This window comes from Mobula hypostoma, chromosome 11, assembly GCF_963921235.1.
Source record: "Mobula hypostoma chromosome 11, sMobHyp1.1, whole genome shotgun sequence".
NCBI classification, from domain to species: domain Eukaryota; kingdom Metazoa; phylum Chordata; class Chondrichthyes; order Myliobatiformes; family Myliobatidae; genus Mobula; species Mobula hypostoma.
In genome coordinates this window covers 51,812,121-51,832,753 of record NC_086107.1, presented here as the reverse complement: position 1 = coordinate 51,832,753, position 20,633 = coordinate 51,812,121, and the positions used below count along the sequence as shown (strand labels likewise).

The 20,633-nt window shown below is 39.8% G+C and overlaps 1 protein-coding gene across 7 annotated transcripts in view; it reads left to right on the top strand.

The window, feature by feature from the left end:
• dagla (diacylglycerol lipase, alpha) overlaps positions 1-20,633 on the top strand; it is a 385,385-nt gene that overhangs the window by 246,627 nt on the left and 118,125 nt on the right. For all 7 annotated transcript variants that reach the window (XM_063063205.1, XM_063063204.1, XM_063063202.1 and 4 more), the window contains 2 exons: positions 2,419-2,557; positions 15,152-15,239. In XM_063063205.1, the coding sequence (XP_062919275.1) occupies positions 2,419-2,557; positions 15,152-15,239 (227 nt within the window). The remainder of the gene's footprint in view (positions 1-2,418; positions 2,558-15,151; positions 15,240-20,633) is intronic.

Here is a 20,633-nt window from a genome sequence, read left to right as displayed (position 1 = left end):
GGTACATGGCGTTTAGAAAAATAGAGGCTATGGGTAATCCTAGATAATTTCTAAAGTAAGTACATGTTTGGCACATCATTGTGGGCCGAAGGGCCTATATTTTGTGCTGTAGGTTTTCTGTGTTTCTATGTTTTATGCTTTCTCTTTTGTTATCCACTATCATTCACATTGAGATGACAGAGCTTTGAGCTGATCTTTTGACTATACAATTAGTTAGCTTCTTTCATAAAATCTGTTTGTACTCCTTTATTGTATCTTCATATGATTAGCACCTCATTGACACATTTCATTAATTCAAGATTAGAAACCTAGGTAATGGTGAAGTGATGATTCTGCCATGCAATGATTTTTTTTAAGATTGTGTTCAACTAATTGGGAGTATCAGCTGGCATGATTGAGGATGTTCTTCATTTGAAGAGGAGGCACAAAGACTGTGTAGTGACTTTCATTAATTCTGCATCTGCAACAGCATTGTGGTTAAAATATTGAGCTTACAGTTCAGATTAAGAGGTTTGAGTTCAAATTGTACTACAGTAATTGGGAATTTAAAATTGGATAATTAGATAAATTGTGTAAATAAAGTCTAGATTCAGTTTTGCTAAGCATAACATTTGAATGATATTAATAAAGGCCTATCTGAAGTATTGTAACCAATCAGGTGTCCTAACTTGTCTAGATTGTATGTGACTCCAGATCCACAGAATTGTGGTAGATAGACTTTTAACTGCTGTCTGAAATGAGCAGAATGAGTGTGCAGAAAATGATGAGTTAGTCATCACGTACACAGTGACCTTGGACCTTTATATGAGATAGGGGTTCAAAATCAGCAGGTCAAAGCAGTGGAATAGACAGGCAGTAAGTCTTAATTCGACATATACAGAACCTGATCATATATCACTTAAAAGATCATTTCAACGAGCAGTGAAAAATGCCCCTCAGACCAATAAGTATACTTACAATACTGAAGGTGGTATTTGATCTGAATAAGAAGTGAGCTGTACACAGTGCTGTCCACTGACAGTACACATTTACATTCTGCCTGTAATATGATTGTGGACGACCAAGACAATTGAGAAACAAAATTTGCTTGGTTGGAATGTTGCAGAAAACTCAAGACAATACAAGAATTATATGACAAAATACTTGTGGGCAAGCAAAACAAGGTTCTGCTTGAGTATCTGCATCAGCATTAATAGCAAGTGATTGACATTTGGACTCATTGGCTACTTTATTAGCTACAGGAGTGTACCTAATAAAGTGTCTAAGGGAGTGGCACCCAGAATGGCCTTTTGCTGCTGTCACTCATCAGCTTCAAGGTGTGATGTGTTGCATGTTCATAGATGCTCTTCTGTACACCGCTGTGGTAACATGTGGTTGTTTGGGTAATTGTTGCCATCTTGTCAGCTTGAACCAGTGTGGCCAATCTCCACTGATCCATTAACATGGTGTTTTCACACACAGAGCTACTGCCACTGGATGTTTGTTTTGTTTTTCTTACCATTCTCTGTAAAACTCTAAGAACTGTTGTGTGTGAAAATCCTAGGAGATAAGCAGTTTCTGCACCCATTTGGTGCAAACTGTCATTCCACGGTTAAAGCCCCTTAGATTACATTTCTTCCCCATTCAAGTGTTTGGTCTGAACAGCAACTAAACCTCTTGACCATGTCTGCATGATTTTACGCATTGAGTTGCTGCCACATGATTGACTGATTAGATACTTGTATTAATGAGCAGATATACAACTGTACCTAAAATTCGCCACTGAGTGTACTTCAACAATTAACAAGTAACTCCGTATGTATTAACCGTAAAATTGACTGGACTGTCAAGTTGTTCAAATGTAACTGCATGTCGATGATGTAATTAGAAATCTAAACAATTAGCTTTTAGTTGATACTGGTTACTTAATAAACAAAAGGGTTCACTCTATCTTCATTTGACTTTGATACTATCTCAGATTAAAGTAGTGATTTTCCTTGATGAGATGTTGGCCAGTAAATAATGTTTATCATATGAGAATTTACCACTTGCCATATTTACAATTAAAAAGAAAGTAGCATTGCTGTCTGCTTACCATAAATGGATTAAGAAAGTCCCACATGGTTGCAGAGGAAACAATTTTTTTTAATCTTGGCAGTAAAACTATTCTATTCCACTATATTATTGATTGTTAACTGACTGAGTAAATTACATGGTGCAGTGGAGCATAACTGTAGGGCTGAATAGTGTAAATGGAAGCAAAATGAGAAAATGCTCAGCAGAAGCTTGATGTATAATGCACTTGTTATATCCACCCGGTAACTCTTAAGTTCATGTATACAAATGAATAGAAGCAAAATTATAATTTTTCGATTTCAACGATCTAGGACTGCTCACTAATATACTTACATTAATGTTCTGACTTTCTTTTGCTTCTAGGAATTGTAGCCTGTAATTGGGTTGTCATTCTGAGTGTCTGCATAACTGTAATGTGCGTCTTTGATCGAACGGGAAGAACATTTGTAAAACTTCGAGCAACTAAACGTCGTCAGCGGAATCTCAGAACATATAACTTACGGTAAATGTTTCTGAATCTAATAACATTATATTGTGATGCAGCAGTTAGGAAATTATAAAGTAAATTAATTACATTTCGTTGAGGATGTAGGGAACTGCCACTTTGAATCATACTCATGAGCTTTCATTCTATGATCTACTCTCTTCCAAAGCTATAAATCCATGTTACAGTTGTATTACTAAATTTAATGCAAATTGGTCACTGCATTTCAAAGTAAAATGCTGCATGTGAAACACATTATGTCAGCTCTGAGACAATATAGAAATTTAGAAAAGACCATTTACTGATTTTTATAAAACTAATTAATGAAATAACAGTAAATGTTCTCTTCTAAATTTATGCGGTATACTGCAAGGGCAATCTCATTCTGATCAGCTCACTATCCATGAAGTAACCATGGTTGCAGCTTTTTGAGGCCGTATTGTCTGTGACAAGGGACACTAAAAACATTTGGAAGTGAGGATAATCAAATGTGGACAGAAGGATATATAAGGAATAGTGTCAAAAATTATCTTAAATGTTTTGTCTCAGGACATTTTTTTCAAGTAGGAGAGGGATGCAAAAGACTTTAATATTGAAATTCCAGAACCAAGAATAGATTATTGACATGTTGCTAATGTTTTTGGGGCGAAGAAGACAAGCCAGTGCTCCATGCTATATGACAGCAATGGAGTAGCATATAAAGGCCTTGATACATTGAAGGTATTAGATGATTTCTGTTACCTCAGCAAAGGTAGTTCTTCAGTTATGAAATGGTAATATTAACAATCGCTATAAACAACTTAGCAATTATGGTAAATTCTTTATTTAAATTCTTTATATTTCACCCAGAAGTATTGAAAGTTTCCTAGTATTATAGGTGGCTTGGGAATTGTAATAAGACCTTCTTGGTACCGTAAACTTAGAATCATAGAAGTGTATGCATAGCATAGAAGGAGCCCAGTCTGCTTATTGTGGTCATTTTAGACTTGGGTTATTTCCCCTTACATCTTGCGTATTTTTCATGTGCTCACCCAGGTACATTCTGAATGTGATGAAGATTTTTTCTCCACCATTCTTTACAACATTGGTTCCAGATCCTCGCAGAATGCACGATTATTTTCCCCTCAGCTCTCCTCTTATCTTTCTTCAAATTAAGTCCAATAATGTTGGAAAAGATTTGTAACTCGGGTTGAGGATGATGTTGCTGTTGAGTAGCTCGCCGAGCTTGCTTGTTAGCTTGCAGACATTTCGTTACCCAGCTCGGCAACATCATCATTACAACTTTGAATGAAATGTGGGTGATCTACATTGTTCGTCTTTTATGTGTCCTCTGATTAGTCTGTTTGTGTGTGTGTGTGTGTGTGTGTGTGGGTATATGTGCCATTTCTATTGGTTACTGATTATGTAATCTGCAATTGGTTTGTTAAAATCTGATTAGGTGGTAAGTATTGCCTGGGTTGTGTTAGTGGACTGTTATGTAGAATTAATGACATCCTCATTGATTGACATGTGTAATCAGGCTCTTGGCTCTGGACTGACGACTTGACACTGAAGTGGGATGTAAATTGGGTTCATTTCAATGTGCTTGTTGATAGAATTCTGTATTGGAAATGACCAATAGAGTTCTACGACCATTTAACATCACAGTAACAACACAAACCTACAGCCACTCTACACCAATGTCTATCAAGAATAAAAGAACCCCACCAACGACGGACAGAACGAACACCATATACAAAACTCCATGTGCCAACTGCGACAAGCATTATACAGGTGTACCCCGCTTTTCGAATGTTTGCTTTACGAAACCTCACTGTTAGGAAAGACCTACATTAGTACTCTGTTTTCACTTTCAGAAGGTGTTTTCACTGTTACGAGAAAAAAGCAGCGCGCGATAAAAAATCAGCGCGCGCCCCAAGCAGCCGCTCTCCCCGGATTCAGAACTGCATTGCTTAAGCGTGTGCCTGTGAGCAGCTGTTTGCAAGATGAGTTCTATGATATCTGAAAAGCCTAAAAGAGATTGTAAGGGTGTTACACTTAGCGTAAAACTAGACATAATTAAACATTTCGATCGTGGTGAACGAAGTAAAGACAAAGTGAGTTTGGCTTGTGGAAGCTGACAAACATGATGTTGAAGAGGTTTTGGCATCCCATGACCATGATCTGATAGATGAAGAGCTGATGCATTTGGAAGAGGAAAGGATAACAATGGAAACCAAATGAGTAATGATAAAGTACGACTTTAATTTTGAAAGGGTACATAGGTTTAGGGGATATTTGCAAGATGGTTTGAGTCCTTAAAAAGAAGTGTGTGATAGAAAAATGTGCGAGGCTCAGCAGTCAAGCAAGCCTTCCACATCAGCCATAGCAGACGACGAACCTCGACCTTCGACATCGAGGTGGGCAGAGATAGAAGGTGAGCTGCCTGCCCTAATGGAAACAGACGATGACGAGATGACACCCCAGTGTCCCACCACCCCAACCCCCAGGCCATGGACAGATACCGATTCGCAGAGAATGCAGCGGTAGCCTGGAGGCATACAGCACATCTTTAAGAAAAAAGCCGAAATAAACATGCTAATTAATTAGGTGCCGCCCGACACGTAATTGTCGGCCCAGATCAGGGACGATGCAATCAGAAATCGGAACTGATCTGGGCCGACTATTACGTGTCGGGCGGCACCTAATTAATTAGCATGTTTGTTTCGGCTTTTTTCTTAAAGATATGCTGTGTGCCTCCCGGCTACCGCTGGACCCCTGTGTGCTTCGCGGCAATGTATCACTTGGTGGCCTGGCAGGTGGGTGCCACTGCACCACCCAACCTGTGACGACTCAGTCTAACACACCATCATCAGTGTGCTCGGCACTGAGCTAATTCCGGTAAGTGATACTACACTGTACATACATTATTTCTACTTTATATAGGCTGTGTATTTTTGCATGTTATTTGGTATGATTTGGCAGCTTCATAGCTTAAAGGTTACTGGAGAGCGCTTGCGCCGTGTTTTTGCCAATAGCGCTTGCGTGAGATTTTCTGCTGACGGCGCTTGTGTGAGATTTTCGCTACGGAAAACAGTGCAGTAATGATTGCGGAAAAGTATTTCTTCTTTATATAGGCTGTGTATTTATCATATCATTCCTGCTTTTACTATATGTTACTGTTGTTTTAGATTTTATGTGTTATTTGGCATGATTTGGTAGGTTATTTTTGGGTCTGCGAACGCTCACAAAATGTTCCCATGTAAATAAATGGTAATTGCTTCTTTGCTTTACGACATTTCGGCTTATGAACCGTTTCATAGGAATGCTGTACCTTCGGATGGCGTGGGAACCTGTATTGGACATACTGGTAGGGAGCTATCAACAACGGTACATTAACACCAACCAGCTACAAACAGTCATGATCAACTTTCCCTTGTATCTATACATTGTGACAGCAAGGCACATCAATTCAACTGGACCAATGTCACTATCCTAGGCCAAGGCCGTCAACAACAAGCTCAAGAATTCTTAGAAGCTTTGTTCAACACACATAATTCTATCAACAAGCACATCGAAGTGAGCCCAGTTTATCTCCCACTTCAGTGTCAAGTCATCAGTCCAGAGTCAAGAACCAATTCTCACCTGATTATACACGTCAAACAATGAGGATGACGTTTATCCTACATAATAGTCGACTAACATGGCCCAGACAAAACCTGTCACCTAATCAGATTTTAACGAACCAATTGCGGATTACATAATAGGTAACCAATAGAAAACACACACACACACACACACACACACACACACACACGACAAACAAAGTAGATCACCCACATTTCATTTGAAGTTGCACTGATGATGTTGCCTAGCTGAGTAACAAAACATCTGCAAGCGAAAAAGCCAGCTTGGCAAGCCACTCAACAACAACAATAAGTTCAATAGTTCACGCAAACACGAGGAAATCTGCAGATGCTGGAATTTCAAGCAACACACATAAAAGTTGCTGGTGAACGCAGCAAGCCAGGTAGCATCTCTAGGAAGAGGTACAGTCGACGTTTCAGGCCGAGACCCTGCGTCAGGACTAACTGAAAGAAGAGCTAGCAAGAGGTTTGAAAGTGGGAGGGGGATTTCCGAAATGATAGGAGAAGACAGGAGGGGGAGGGATGGAGCCAAGAGCTGGACAGTTGATTGGCAAAAGGGATATGAGAGAACCATGGGACAGGAGGCCCAGGGAGAAAGAAAAGGGGGAGGCAAATGATGTCTACTATAAGCCTACTGACTCTTACAGCTATCTGGACTCTTCCTCTTCTCACCCTGTCTCTTGAAAACTTCCAACCTGTTGGCATGAACATTGACTTCACAAACTTCCACTGATGCCCCACCTCCCCCTCGTACCCCATCCGTTATTTATTTATATACACACATTCTTTTTCTCTCTCTCCTTTTTCTCCGTCTGTCCCTCTCACTATGCCCCTTGCCCATCCTCTGGGCTCCCCCCCCCCTTTCTTTCTCCCTAGGCCTCCCGTCCCATGATCCTCTCGCATCTCTTTTGCCAATGAACTTTCCAGCTCTTGGCTCCATCCCTCCCCCTCCTGTCTTCTCCTATCATTTTGGATCTCGCCCTCCTCCTCCCACTTTCAAATCTTTTGCTAGTTCTTCTTTCAGTTAGTCCTGACAAAGGGTCTCGGCCCGAAACGTCGACCGTACCTCTATCTAGAGATGCTGCCTGTCCTGCTGCGTTCACCAGCAACTTTTATGTGTGTAAGTTCAATAATTCTCTAGTTTTGGGCACCTCTGCTAAGAGATGTGGGCGCCCCTCTGGGGCTTCCTTCAGCTTACATACCACAATTATTTATTTTTAGTGTCCCTTATTACAAAAAAAAACAGCACCAGCCTGTTAGCAATAGTTTTACATTCCTGGCAAAATCTTTCTAAATTTCCAAAGCATCTTCCCTCTGCAATAGCCAGAAATCTACACGGTAATTCAATTGTGCTATTTTATGTCTCTGCTCTTGTATGTATCAGCTGGTAAAGACAGTTATCCCATATGTTGCCTTTACCATCCTATCATTCTAATAATGTTACGTTTTCTGGTATGTGTCAAATGCATTTCAAGAATTTTTGATCCCGTTGTACTTGATGGAATTGCACATTTAACATGTATTCCTTTTACCTTTTTGGCTTTCTGTATTTTATAGTTGTCCTGATTGAAGTCTAAAATCTGTTTACAATTTGCTGTCTGATTAACCAAGGCTTGGCTATTTTCACCTCAGTACTAATTTTTATATAATTAGAAGACTTCTTACATTTGCCTAGTAACTTGAGAAGCAAGGGTCCTGTTACTGATTCTTGTGTATTTGCACTCTATGCAGCCCAATGGTCAACGACTCAATTTGCTTTGAAGAGGTAGAAACAGCAGATGCTTTAGATCAAAAATGGAAGCATAACATGTTGGAAATGTTCAACAGGTCAGGCAGCTTCTCTGCAGAAAGAAATAATTAATGTTGTTTGTTAACTTTTTCTTGAAACTCAAAGAATAGGAGCAGGAGTTGACTATTTGAATGTGATCTGCCTTTCTATATGATCAAGACAGATCATCTTGCTCAACACTATATCCCCATGCTCTCACCATACCTCTAGTTGCCTTCTGTGCCTAGAAATGTATCTACATTCTCAAAATATTCAGCAAACCCACTTTTACTACTCCCTGAGAGGTAATGTTGCAGCTATACAGGACCCTGCTCAGACGCCACTTGGAGTACTGTGCTCAGTTCTGGTCGCCTCACTATAGGACGGATGTGGAAACCATAGAAAGGGTGCAGAAGAGATTCACAGGGATGTTGCCTGGATTGGGGAGCATGCCTTATGAGAATAGATTGAGTGAACTCAGCCTTTTCTCCTTGGAGCGTTGGAGGATGAGAAGTGACCTGATAGAGGTGTATAAGATGATGAGAGGCATTGATTGTGTGGATAGTCAGAGGCTTTTTCCCAGGTCCGAAATGGCTAGCACGAGAAGGCACAGTTTTAAGGTGCTTAGAAATAGGTACAGAGGAGATGTCAGGGGTAAGTTTTTTACGCAGAGAGTGGTGCGTGCGTGGAACGGGCTGCTGGCAGCGGTGGTGGAGGCAGATACAATAGGGTCTGTTAAGGGACTTCTGGATAGGTACATGGAGCTTAGAAAAATAGAGGGCTATAGGTAACCGTAGGTAACTTGTAAGGTAAAGACATGTTCGGCACAACTTTGTGGGCCAAAGGGCCTGTATTGTGCTGAAGGTTTTCTATGTTTCTAAAATTCCAAAGGTTCACCACCCTTGGAATGTAAAAAAAAGTCTTCACCACTTCATCTGAATCTCTTGCTAGAAACCAGCCCATCAGAATGTTATGTTTTAGTGAGGTCCCCACGCATTCTTAGAAGATCCAGTCAATGCAAAAGTTATTGACTTAATTGTTCTCTGCATAGCATTCGTGCTATTGCAGGAATAGCTATGATGAATCTTTGTTGTACTGTTTCAACAGTATCTCGACCTGAAGAAAGGAGACCAAAACTGCATACAGTACTCCAGGTCTTATTTTATCAAGGCTCTGTATATGTATTTGTTCTAAGCATCCTCTCTGTTTCCTTTCAATCATGCCAATGCATAACTTCTAGTACTGTGTTTTATTTTTACACGCTAACCCTTTTATGTTTTTTATTGAAGTCTTTCTGAAAATTCATGTCCAACACATCCAGTGGTTTTTCCATATCTTTTCCACCAGTAACATCCTCAAAAAAAATCAAACAAGATTTCCAGAAGTCCATATTGACTTTGTCAAACTCATTTGATATTTTACAAGTGCTCTGTTAATTGCATAATTCATTCGACTCAAGAAGTTACCACACTACTGATACTAAACTAAGCAGATTTAAGTAAACTGTTTTCTGATTTCCTGATTGAATTACTTCACTTATCATTGTAAAGAAGAATTCTCTCAAGTTATGGTTGCTTTTCCTGAAAGAACATTATGCAAGCTTATTAATGCTGCCCTTATTCTATAATACACAATTTGTTTCCCAGTTAACTATTCCACATAATAGTCGAAAATGTAAATCAGTACACATTCCATAAATTCTTCCTGTATAGTATTACTGTTGGTTTGGTTTGTCCATATGTAAATTGAAATCACCCAGGATTATTCTATTTTTGCTACAAGCATCTTTTATTTTCTTGTTTGCGTTACCCCTATGTTACCATTATTATTTGGAGATTTCATGACTACTCCCCTGTTTGTCTTCCGGCCCCTGGAGCTTCCACCCAGATTCATTGAATCAGAATCAGTTTATTATCACCGCATGTGACATGAAATTTGTTAACTTAGCAGCAGCTTTCAATGCAATACATAATAGAGAAGAGAAAAAAATATAAAATAAAAATAATAATAAATAAGTAAATCAATTACAGTGTATGTATATTGAATAGATTAAAAGTGAGCAAAAAACAGAAATACTATATATTAAAAAAAGTGAGGTGGTGTCCAAAGATTCAATGCCCATTTAGGAATCGGATGGCAGAGGGGAAAGAAACTGTTCCTGAATTGCTGAGTGTGTGCTGTCAAGCTTGTGTACCTCCTACCTGATGGTAACAGTGAGAAAAGAGCATGCCCTGGGTGCTGGAGGACCTTAATAATGGACGCTGCCTTTCTGAGACACCGCTCCCTGAAGTAGCGGGGTGTCCTGGGTACTTTGTAGGCTAGTACCCAAGATGGAGCTGACTAGATTTACAACCCTCTGCAGCTTCTTTCCCACACCCCCATACTCCATACCAGACAGTTATGCAGCCTGTCAGAATGCTCTCCATGGTACATCTATAGATGTTTCTGAGTGTATTTCTTGACATGCCAAACCTCTTCAAATTCCTAATGAAGTATAGCTGCTGTCTTGCCTCCTTTATAACTACATTGATATATTGGGACGAGGTTAGGTCCTCAGAGACCTTGACACCCAGGAACTTGAAACTGCTCACCCTGTCCACTTCTGATCCCTCTATGAGGATTGGTATGTGTTCCTTCATCTTACCCTTCCTGATGTCCACCATCAGCTCTTTCATCTTACTGATGAGTGCCAGGTTGTTGCTGCGGCACCACTCCACTAGTTGGCATATGTCACTCCTATACGCCCTCTCATCACCACTTGAGATTCTACCAACAATGGTTGTATCGTCAGCAAATTTATAGATGGTATTTGAGCTGTGCCTAGCTGTGTATACAGAGTAGAGCAGTGGGCTAAGCACACACCCCTGATGTGTGCCAGTGTTGATCATCAGCGAGGAGGATATGCTATCACCCAATCTGCACAGATTGTGATTTCTGGTTAGGAAGTTGAGGATCTGGTTGCAGAAGGAGGTACAGAGGCCCAGATTCTGCAACTTCTCAATCAGGTTTGTGGGAATGATGGTATTAAATGCTGAGCTCTCGCCGATGACCAGCATCCTGACATAGGTGTTTGTGTTGGCCAGGTGGTCTAAAGCAGTGTGGAGAGCCATTGAGATTGTGTGTGCTGTTGACCTATTGTGGCAATAGGCAAATTGCAATAGGTCTAGGACCTTGCTGAGGCAGGTGTTCAGTCTAGTCATAACCAACCTCTCAAAGCATTTCATCACTGTAGACGTGAGTGCTACTGGGCGATAATTAAGGCAGCTCACATTATTCTTCTGAGGCACTGGTATAATTGTTGCCTTTTTGAAGCAAGTGGGAACTTCCGCCTATAGCAGTGAGAAGTTGAAAATGTCCTTGAATACTCCCATTAGTTGGTTGGCACAGGTTTTCAGAGCATTACCAGGTACTCCATCTGGATCTTCTGCCTTGAAAGGGTTCACTCTCTGTTTTGCAGCAGTACAGTGCAATCCATAAAAATTATTGCAGATTACAATAAGAATGTATTTAAAAAAAAGCAAAAAGAGAGCAAAATAATAAGGTAGTGTTCATGAACCGTTAGAAATCTAATGGCAGAGGGGAAGAAGCCAATCATTAAACTTTGAGAGTGTGTCTTCAGGCTCCTTTACCTTCTTCCTAATGGTTAACGAGAAGAGAGTATGTCTTGGATGGAAAGGGCCGTTGCATTCTGTGTCAGCAAGACTAAGGAATTGACTGTGGGCGTCAGGTAGGTGAGATCAGGAGAGCACAGCGCAGTCCTCATCAGGAGGTCAGCATTGGAAAGGGTGAGCAACTTCAAGTTCATGAGTGTCAACATCTCAACAGATTTATACTGGTCCGAACATAATGATGCCTTTATAGAGAAGTCACATCAGTAGCTCTATTTCATTAGGAGTTTGAAGAGATTTAACTGGTTGCATCACTGTCTAATATAGAGTCTGTTGTTGTGTGAATAACGTTACTGGAGAAAAGAAGTGGTAGATACAAAGCAGTTTCTTTATTCAACAAAACAAGGTACATGCAGCAGGCATCATATACCCTTTAGCTCAAAAGATATACCGGTCCAACGTGGGGCTCGATATTTTATGTGCTAAACATCAAAGGACAAACCCATATTTACAATGTATGGGCAATGCTTTCTCCACAATCTTCACACCTCTCAATTCACGCACACACTATTGACATCCAAATTGATTTTAATCAGTAGTGTCTCGTTTGGGATTCATGGCTTTTAGGAACCCATTGTTCAGAGCTGCACTCCAAATTAAATTCTCAATACGTTTTCAGATGAGAAGACTGGTAGCCAAGGTCATTTGCTAAATGTAAATTTCCCAATAATCACTGTAACAAAGGCAGCATGCCCAGGATCAGAAAGAGCTGCAGACGGTTGTCAACTGAGCTAGCTCCATCATGGCACTAGCCTCTGCACCATTGAGGATATCAAGTAGGCAGCATCCATCATGAAGGACCCTTTCCATCCAAGACATACTATCTTCTCATTAACCATTAGGAAGAAGGTAAAAGAGCCTGAAGATGCACTCTCAAAGTTTAACGATTGGCTCCTTCCCCTCTGCCATTAGATTTCTAATGGTTCATGAACACTACTTTATTACTTTGCTATCCTTTTGCACTTTTTAATATATTCTTATTGTCACCTGAAGTAGATTTATGGATTGCACTGTACTGCTGCAAAACAACAAATTTCAGTGTCATATGTTAGTGATAATATATCTGACTCTGATTCTGAGAGAAAGCATTAAATGTCTTTGGTTGTTTGATGGTTAAGAAATATTGACCAGGATGTTTCTAGAATTCCCACTTGTTGAAATGGGCCATGAAATCATAGATATTCATTTGATCAGTTACACAGGACCTTGTTTAAGGTCAGCACCTTCTTAAAGTGGTGGCAGTTGAAATTATGTATGTGCCCATTAGTGGAACTTGCACAGATATTGATCTGACACCAGCTGAAGCAATCTAAAAATAATCCACCGACCTTTGATGGCAAGGATATTCAGATGCGTTGCAGCAGAATATATTATAATTTAAGATTTATGTTTGCCTTAAATAATTCACTTTGATTTCACAAGCAAAAACCCGAAGTACACAAAATAACAAATTGGAACTTAGCGAAGAGGAAGCCAAAAGCTAACAAAAGACATTATCTAGTCAGGCTTCAGGCATTCCTGTACATTTTGAATTTGATTGCTTAGTTTGGTGTATTTCTGCATTATTTTCTGTGAAGTTAAAATATTTTCACTTGGCAGGGTTACATTAATGAAAGTAATGCTGATGAGGGACAATTATCTATTTTAGATGGTGCCGGAAATTGAATATGATCATTGTGCTGCATTATTAATTTGAGACCTGAAACTTATAATAGCATGGTCACAAAAATGTTCACACCTCAGGACATCTTCTTCCTCTCAAAAAGATGGCTGCAATTAGAGCATAGTAAATATTGTCGTAAATTTGTTGAGAAAACTCCAGAGGCCTAACTTGAAAACAATCAAGAGTACTTAGCAGCTGGCTCCTTGCATACTGTGGTTGTTACATGCAGTCCTGAATGCGGTCCTGAGGACCTTTAGAATCACAAAACTTTCTGTGTTGGCATTAAAGGAGTAAGGATAACTGTCTGAAAACATATGAGCATTCACATACTTTGTTCATTACTGTGGTCTTGAAAGCAAACTAGGATTGCAGCAGAGGTGCCTGCTGGAGCATGTGTTCAGTGGACAGCAATAATCTAATACTGAAGTAAAATATTGCAGATGTTGTAGAAATCAGAAACAAAAACAGTTGCTGTCATGAAGAATCAAATGTTGCCTGACAGTCTGTATTAATCTGATATTATTGTTGCCAGTAATTTCTCATATTTTCAAAATATGACAAAATGTTCTCCATAACTTCCCAATTCTTTAACAAACTGACATGTTATTTGTTATACCCTATGATGGCTCCCATTCATCCCATTCTTCCTCCGTATTTTCCTGTACCCCAGTAACTTCTCTCCCACATATCTTTCAACTCCTTTAGCACCCCATTCTTTAATTTTTTCTGACATTAACTAAAATTAAAAGGGAAAAAAACCTAGACTAGCCAGTTAAATTGCAGTAATGGAACAATGTGCAAATTCCACATAGACAGCAGCCAAGGTCAGAATCGGACCTGAGTTCCAGGAGCTATGAGGCAGCTGCATTCACTGCTGTTCCCTCGCGCCAACAGAGGATTAAAAACATTTTTTGCAATACAGAATTAGCCCCACTCTTTGGATTCATCTTTGTTGCCATAAACAGTGCTGACATGATTCTGGCTGTACAAATTGGTAATTAGGATTCATATCAGGGTAACATATTTGTAGTGATTATGATTTAATGACAGGTAGTTGTAAACAGTCCTGCAGGCAGTGAGTTCATAATCACTCTTCCAAAATCGCAAGTGTCCATATTGTGATTTGGGTGGTAGTGACTTAGGTTTAGGTTATTGATAAACTTTAAGTTACCTGTTCATTCTTAGCACTAGTAGTGAGTTTCCTAAAATGAAAAAAAACACAGGATGATATGGCTATTTCATTACTTGAAATAAGGTAAGTTGCTACTTTGGCTTTCAGTTGTCTCCAGTGACCTTCTCATTGTTGGGTGGTGTTGTGCCCATTTTCCAAGATAAGACTAAATACTGTAATAACTGTGCAAGTTTCTCCTGTGTGTCCCGCTTGGTGGCGCAATAATATCAGCACCGGACTCCGGAGTGAAGTTTCCCGAGTTCGAATCCAAGTCGGGTTGAGCGTCAAGCTAGCAATTCGGTCTCGTAAAAACAAGAATATCTTGCTACAGAAACACGGTCATGACGGTGCCCCGATAACTCCACTGCTGAGTTAAGGGCTATTCTTCTTCTTCTTTCTCCTGTGTGCTCTAGTTTCTTTCCACTTCCACATTCCAAAGAAATAAAGATAGGTGAATTGTCCCAAGGATACAGGGTATGTGAATGGTAGGGGAATAGAATGGGATAGGGGAGGATTTATTGTCTGTGTTAGAAAATTGATTATGGAGAATAAATGGAATGGGTTTGATGGAATTACTCTGAGATCTGGCATTGACTCAATGGGCCGAATCACATCCTATATTGTAAGGAACTATAATTAGGAAGACATTTTCAAAATTGAACTATCTATCATGACGAGTTAAATGTTAAGACTAAATATATGTATCTGAATTACAGCCATCGTTTGGAGGAAGAGCAGGCCAGTAGTTGGAGTCGACGATTGAAATTTTTTCTTTGTTGCACCCGTACACAGGACACCCAGAGTGTAAGTACAATTGATATTCTCAGCTGGGGCCTCTGTTCTCTATATTGAGAAGGTGATTTGATGTGTGGTTGCCAAAAAAACAGTAAAGTACAACAGATACTTGTAGTTGGTATCTTTCTGATGTGTGACTTTGCTTATATCAAATTTCTTTTCATTATTTTGTAATGCTGTGAATTCAAATCCCTTAACATTGTCCTAAGCACTAAAATCTTGTATGTTGCACTGTTTGATATCGGGGAAGTGCTGTAATGCTGAATATTCTGTCCTTTACGTGAGATTAAACTGAGCCCCAGAGAGTAATAGTCCCATTCTTCTAGTCTTCTCCCTGCAAATTATTTTCACTCGTGCCTATCCAAATACTTCTTTAATACCCAAATTAATTCTGTTTCTATCAGTCCTGCAGGCAGTGAGTTCATAATCACTCTGCATAATAGTTTTGTTTACATCAACCTTCATCTTTTGTACGTTCTCTAAATCTGTGTATTTGGTTCTTTCACTATTCACTACGGAAGCATCTTCTCTTTGTCTGAACTAGTCATAAACATTTCCATACCTTTCTCCTTTGCTTTCTCCCAAATCATTTATAGAAATTATTATTTACTCTGGTTTTACTTCTCTTCAGAAAGCACTTTCCACTTACAAATAAACAATCATAACAAATTTCTTGCCATTTATGTTCAAGTAATTCTGTCACAAGATGATTGATTTTAATTTTTACCTTGACAACATCAATGAAACCCGATAGCCTTTTTAATGCCTCAGTCCTGAGAATGGCAAGGGATGAAAGGGAAGCATTGAAAGTGTCTATTGCTTGTACTGTAAGAGGCTACAGTGGATGCTACTGATCATGTTGCAGTAGAATATCTCCTGCATGCATGCTGGATATTCATGCTCAATGTAATTGGAGAGAGTTGTGTTTCATTCTAATACTGGCACTATATGTTATTAAAAATAATTGTCCACAAATACATTAGAAATTAGCAATGAGTATGTGAGGAGCAGAACTCATGAAGTGCAGCAGAAAGAATTATTTGTGTGTCAGCAGCATTGATGACCACTTGGGAATTTTGAAGCTGTGGTATCATTGCTGAGATTTGTAGGAGCTAACTTTAAATACTGTTGAATGGTGTTCACAGGAAAGAATACCAACCAAAGCTCTGAGTGAGAAAGGGAATGGTGTGTGTTGTGTTTTGTAACTCCAAAACATAACAACTAATTGAAAGGAAAACAAGGGAGCCAGGAATATGAGTCTCACTTTGTTCTTTATTTTAAGCAAGGCGTGTGCATATTTCATGGTGGCATGACAACATATGCCATTTACGTACTTTTACAGATAACACAATGAATTATGCAAGCATCAAAGAATGCTTAATCAAACCACATTTTCAATTCAATTCAAGTTTAATTGTTATTTAACCATATATGAATACTTATGAATACAACCAAACAAGACAGTATTACTACGGTGTCAAGTTGCAAAGACACATTACCAACAGTCATATACAGTAAGCACACACAAGGTCACAATCATGGGATAAGAATCCTGAGGCTTGCCTCATCAGCTCCCCTCCTCCCCTGGCACGCCACAGCTTGATGCATACAAGACAACAAGCCTATATAGAATGTCAGTAAAATACAACGACACAGATTATGCATGTATATATACAGCCCAGACTGCCGAGTCCACCAATCATATCTGTCGACTGGCCCCCAAAGCTCATTAGGTGATTCCATGGCTATGAGGCCCAGTCCTTACATATACAGGCACATATAGAATGTTAGTAAAAACACAACCAGACAAATATTTATGTGTATAGTCCAGACCACTCAGTCCATTTTAAGTCTTCAGTCGCCACAACTGCATTATGCCACCCCTGGTAGAGTGTGATGGCTCAGAGGCCTCTATTCTAGTGGCGGAAAAGCAAGCGACCTCACAGTTAAGGCCCAGGTCCATTAAGTGCTTCTAAAAAGTCTGCAGTCAGCTACAACAGAGCTTGTCTTCTGCCGAGCAAAACTCTAGGAGGGTAGCAACTCCATTTTGGACGCTGTAGCACATCACTCCAAGGGAAGCGCAATGGTTTTGTCCGTCACTCTGGGCGGCTGCAAACAAGGTACCTGGCTTCAGGCCTAATCCTCACTACGACCGAGGACTAGGGCCCCTCCATTCAACCCTGTTTGCATCCAATAAATCAGCAAATCAAACTTGTGGCGTATCAGATTAACAATGACCAAAGGGGTCTTGCTATCACAAGGAAAGTGACCAAGACAGCCACTTGCTATTTGACTGTAAGCCTCCATCCACTCAGGCAGCAGCATGTTGTGCAGTTCCTTCATTATTTCTGCCAGCAAGCAACTCGTTGATGTTGTCAGTCATTAGAAGTATGTTTAAGTAGAATACTTAAATATACAATATTACGCAAATATTACTGATACATTAAATACACAATATTCCTCCCTACTTAGCTATAAATTCCAACTCCCAATATAGAATGCATCTCAACTTGTATACACAGTATACTATATAATACAACTAATGTACAGACATCCACGGCATAGTAAATTTTAAATTGTCCCATTCAGGCCTAAAGATTTAATCGCTGTGGAGGCTTTCTTACTCTTGTGTGATAACATCTTTCCTGTACGGCGGATTACTCGGTTTGGCAGGTGAGACTTGGGGCTGTGAAACAATCTCAGGTCTGGGATGTCCTCCATGGTGGTTGTAAGATTTGACTCTAGGACTGCAGGAAGTGGCAGCTCTACATACTTTTCTCCTCTTTGGCTTTTTTATCTGGATCTATTCTCTTGGTCCTGGCTTCTTTTTTCTCTCTTTTTCCTGCTCTCGATACCTTTCTTGGTTGAGCTCCCTTCCATATCCTTATCCTTGGTTCTCTCACAATCCTTATCATGGTCTTGCTCACGGTCTTTCTATCTTTTCTCTCCTTTTCAACTTCTTGTTGTCCCTTTTCTTATACTTTATACTTATACTTTACTTTATTGCCGTCAAACAATTGATACTAGTATGTACGATCATCACAGCGATATTTGCTTCTGTGCTTCCCGCTCCCTGGATTACAAATATTAAATATTAAAAATAGTAAAAATTAGTAAATATTAAAAACTTAAATTATAAATCATAAATAGAAAATAGAAAAATGGAAAGTAAGGTAGTACAAAAAAAACGAGAGGCCGATATTTGGAGGGTACAGCCCAGATCCGGGTCAGGATCCGTTCAGCAGTCTAATCACAGTTGGAAAGAAGCTGTTCCCAAATCTGGCCGTATGAGTCTTCAAGCTCCTGAGCCTTCTCCCAGAGGGAAGAGGGATGAAAAGTGTGTTGGTTGGGTGGGTCGTGTCCTTGATTATCCTGGCAGCACTGCTCCGACAGCGTGCGGTGTAAAGTGAGTCCACGGACGGAAGATTGGTTTGTGTGATGTGCTGCGCCATGTTCACAATCTTCTGCAGCTTCTTTCGGTCTTGGATAAGACAACTTCCATACCAGGTTGTGATGCACCCTAGAAGAATGCTTTCTATGGTGCATCTATAATAATTAGTGAGGGTTTTAGGGGACGGGCCAAATTTCTTTAGTTTTCTCAGGAAGTAAAGGTACTGGTGGGCCTTCTTGGCAGTGAACTCTGTTTGGTTGGACCAAGTCAGGTCATTTGTGATATTGACCCTGAGGAACTTAAAGCTTTTGACCTGTTCCACTTGTGCATCACCGATGTAAATTGGGTCGTGCAGTCTGCTACTCCTTCTGAAGTCAATAAACAATTCCTTCGTCTTGCTGACGTTGAGGGATAGGTTATTGTCTTCGCACCATGCCGCCAGGTTCTTAATTTTCTCTCTGTACTCAAACTCATCATTACCTGAGATACGGCCTACAATTGTTGTGTCATCAGCAAACTTATATATTGAGTTTGATGGAAACTTGGCTACACAATCATGGGTGTACAGTGAGTACAGCAGGGGACTGAGTACACAGCCTTGTGGGGCACCGGTGCTCAGAGTGACTGTGGAGGAGAGCCTGTCCCCTATTTTTACTTCTTCCAGTTTCTGGTGAGTATCTCTGAATTTGCTAATTTCTTGAGAAATTATGTCTGATTTATCCTGTATTACTTCCGTAGCACTTATGTCATCCTCCTCTTTCTTTTCCTTTTTCTTCTTTCTAGGATGTGCATCTTGATCTTTGGAAGGTGCACTTAGTTCACTGGAGTATTCTCTTATTAATCCTTCTGTTGCTCTCGGTTTCCTTTTCCAAAACATCATCTGATGAATCCTCTGTTTTCATATGTCCATTGACTCCTTTTGGTTTGGCCTTCCATTCATCCAGCTGGGCGTTGGTCTTTGCATCTACTTTTACAAGCAGCTTTTTGTCTCTCACTTGTAGTTCATGCAATAACCTGAATGCTTGCAACTTTCTTGAAGCACCTTGAACTAGCTTCCAGTTTAAAACCAAGCCACATTTCGCAAGTAACCGCCTGACTAACATGTCAGAGGTTTTCTTAAATATGTTGCCTGCAAAAATGGTTGTAGTTAGACCACTGCTTTCGGCACTTTCACAATTCCTCTGAGTGACATGGTCCTTTTTTGGTCCTGTATGCTTTCCAACCAGAGGGACAAAGGTTGGCCTCTGTGTTGGGCAACAGTTTATGTATACAGCAAGGAGACAATTTTAGTATTGTTCAGTACCTTTGTTAAATTACTTTCAGTTAACTGTATTACAGGGGATGTGGCACGTAAATGTTGAATGGATCTCCAATCAAATTGTAATTGTCTCAGCCACTCATGTCCCCACAGGGCTGGCCCTCCTGTTTTTACCACATACAAGCCCAATGTGGCCTGGTGATTGTTGTATTTCACTGTTAGGAATGTCTTCCCATGGGAGTTATTTTTTTCTCCAGTATAAGTTCTGAGTTGGATATTTGCAGGCTTAGGTTTAGTATCTTCAAAGTATCATTCAAAGTCATTTTATGGAATAAAACAACTAAGCCAGTGTTGCTTGTCTATTGTTAGTTTTCATATTGTAAATGTCAATGCTACCCAGTTCTGTATCACTGTCATTATCATCATCAGATTTTTCATCAACAGTATGCAGATTAGTGCTCTCTTTGATTCTGCAACATGACTTTTTATCCTTTTCTGTTCCCTGTGCAGTCCATTTATTTTTGTCTACCTAACATGCTTTTTGTATGTATCCTACTTTGTTGCATTTTCTGCAAGTTTTGCCTTTAAACTTGCATTGGTTTGGTGTATATGAGCCCCTGCTACAATGGTAAAACAAATTGTTCAGTCAGGCAAGTTTCTATTTAGATGTTGCAATATTGTTCACACACACTTTCATTCCTGACTGTAATTCAATTGTGTCTCTATCTGCTGTTTCCATTGATACAGCTATTTC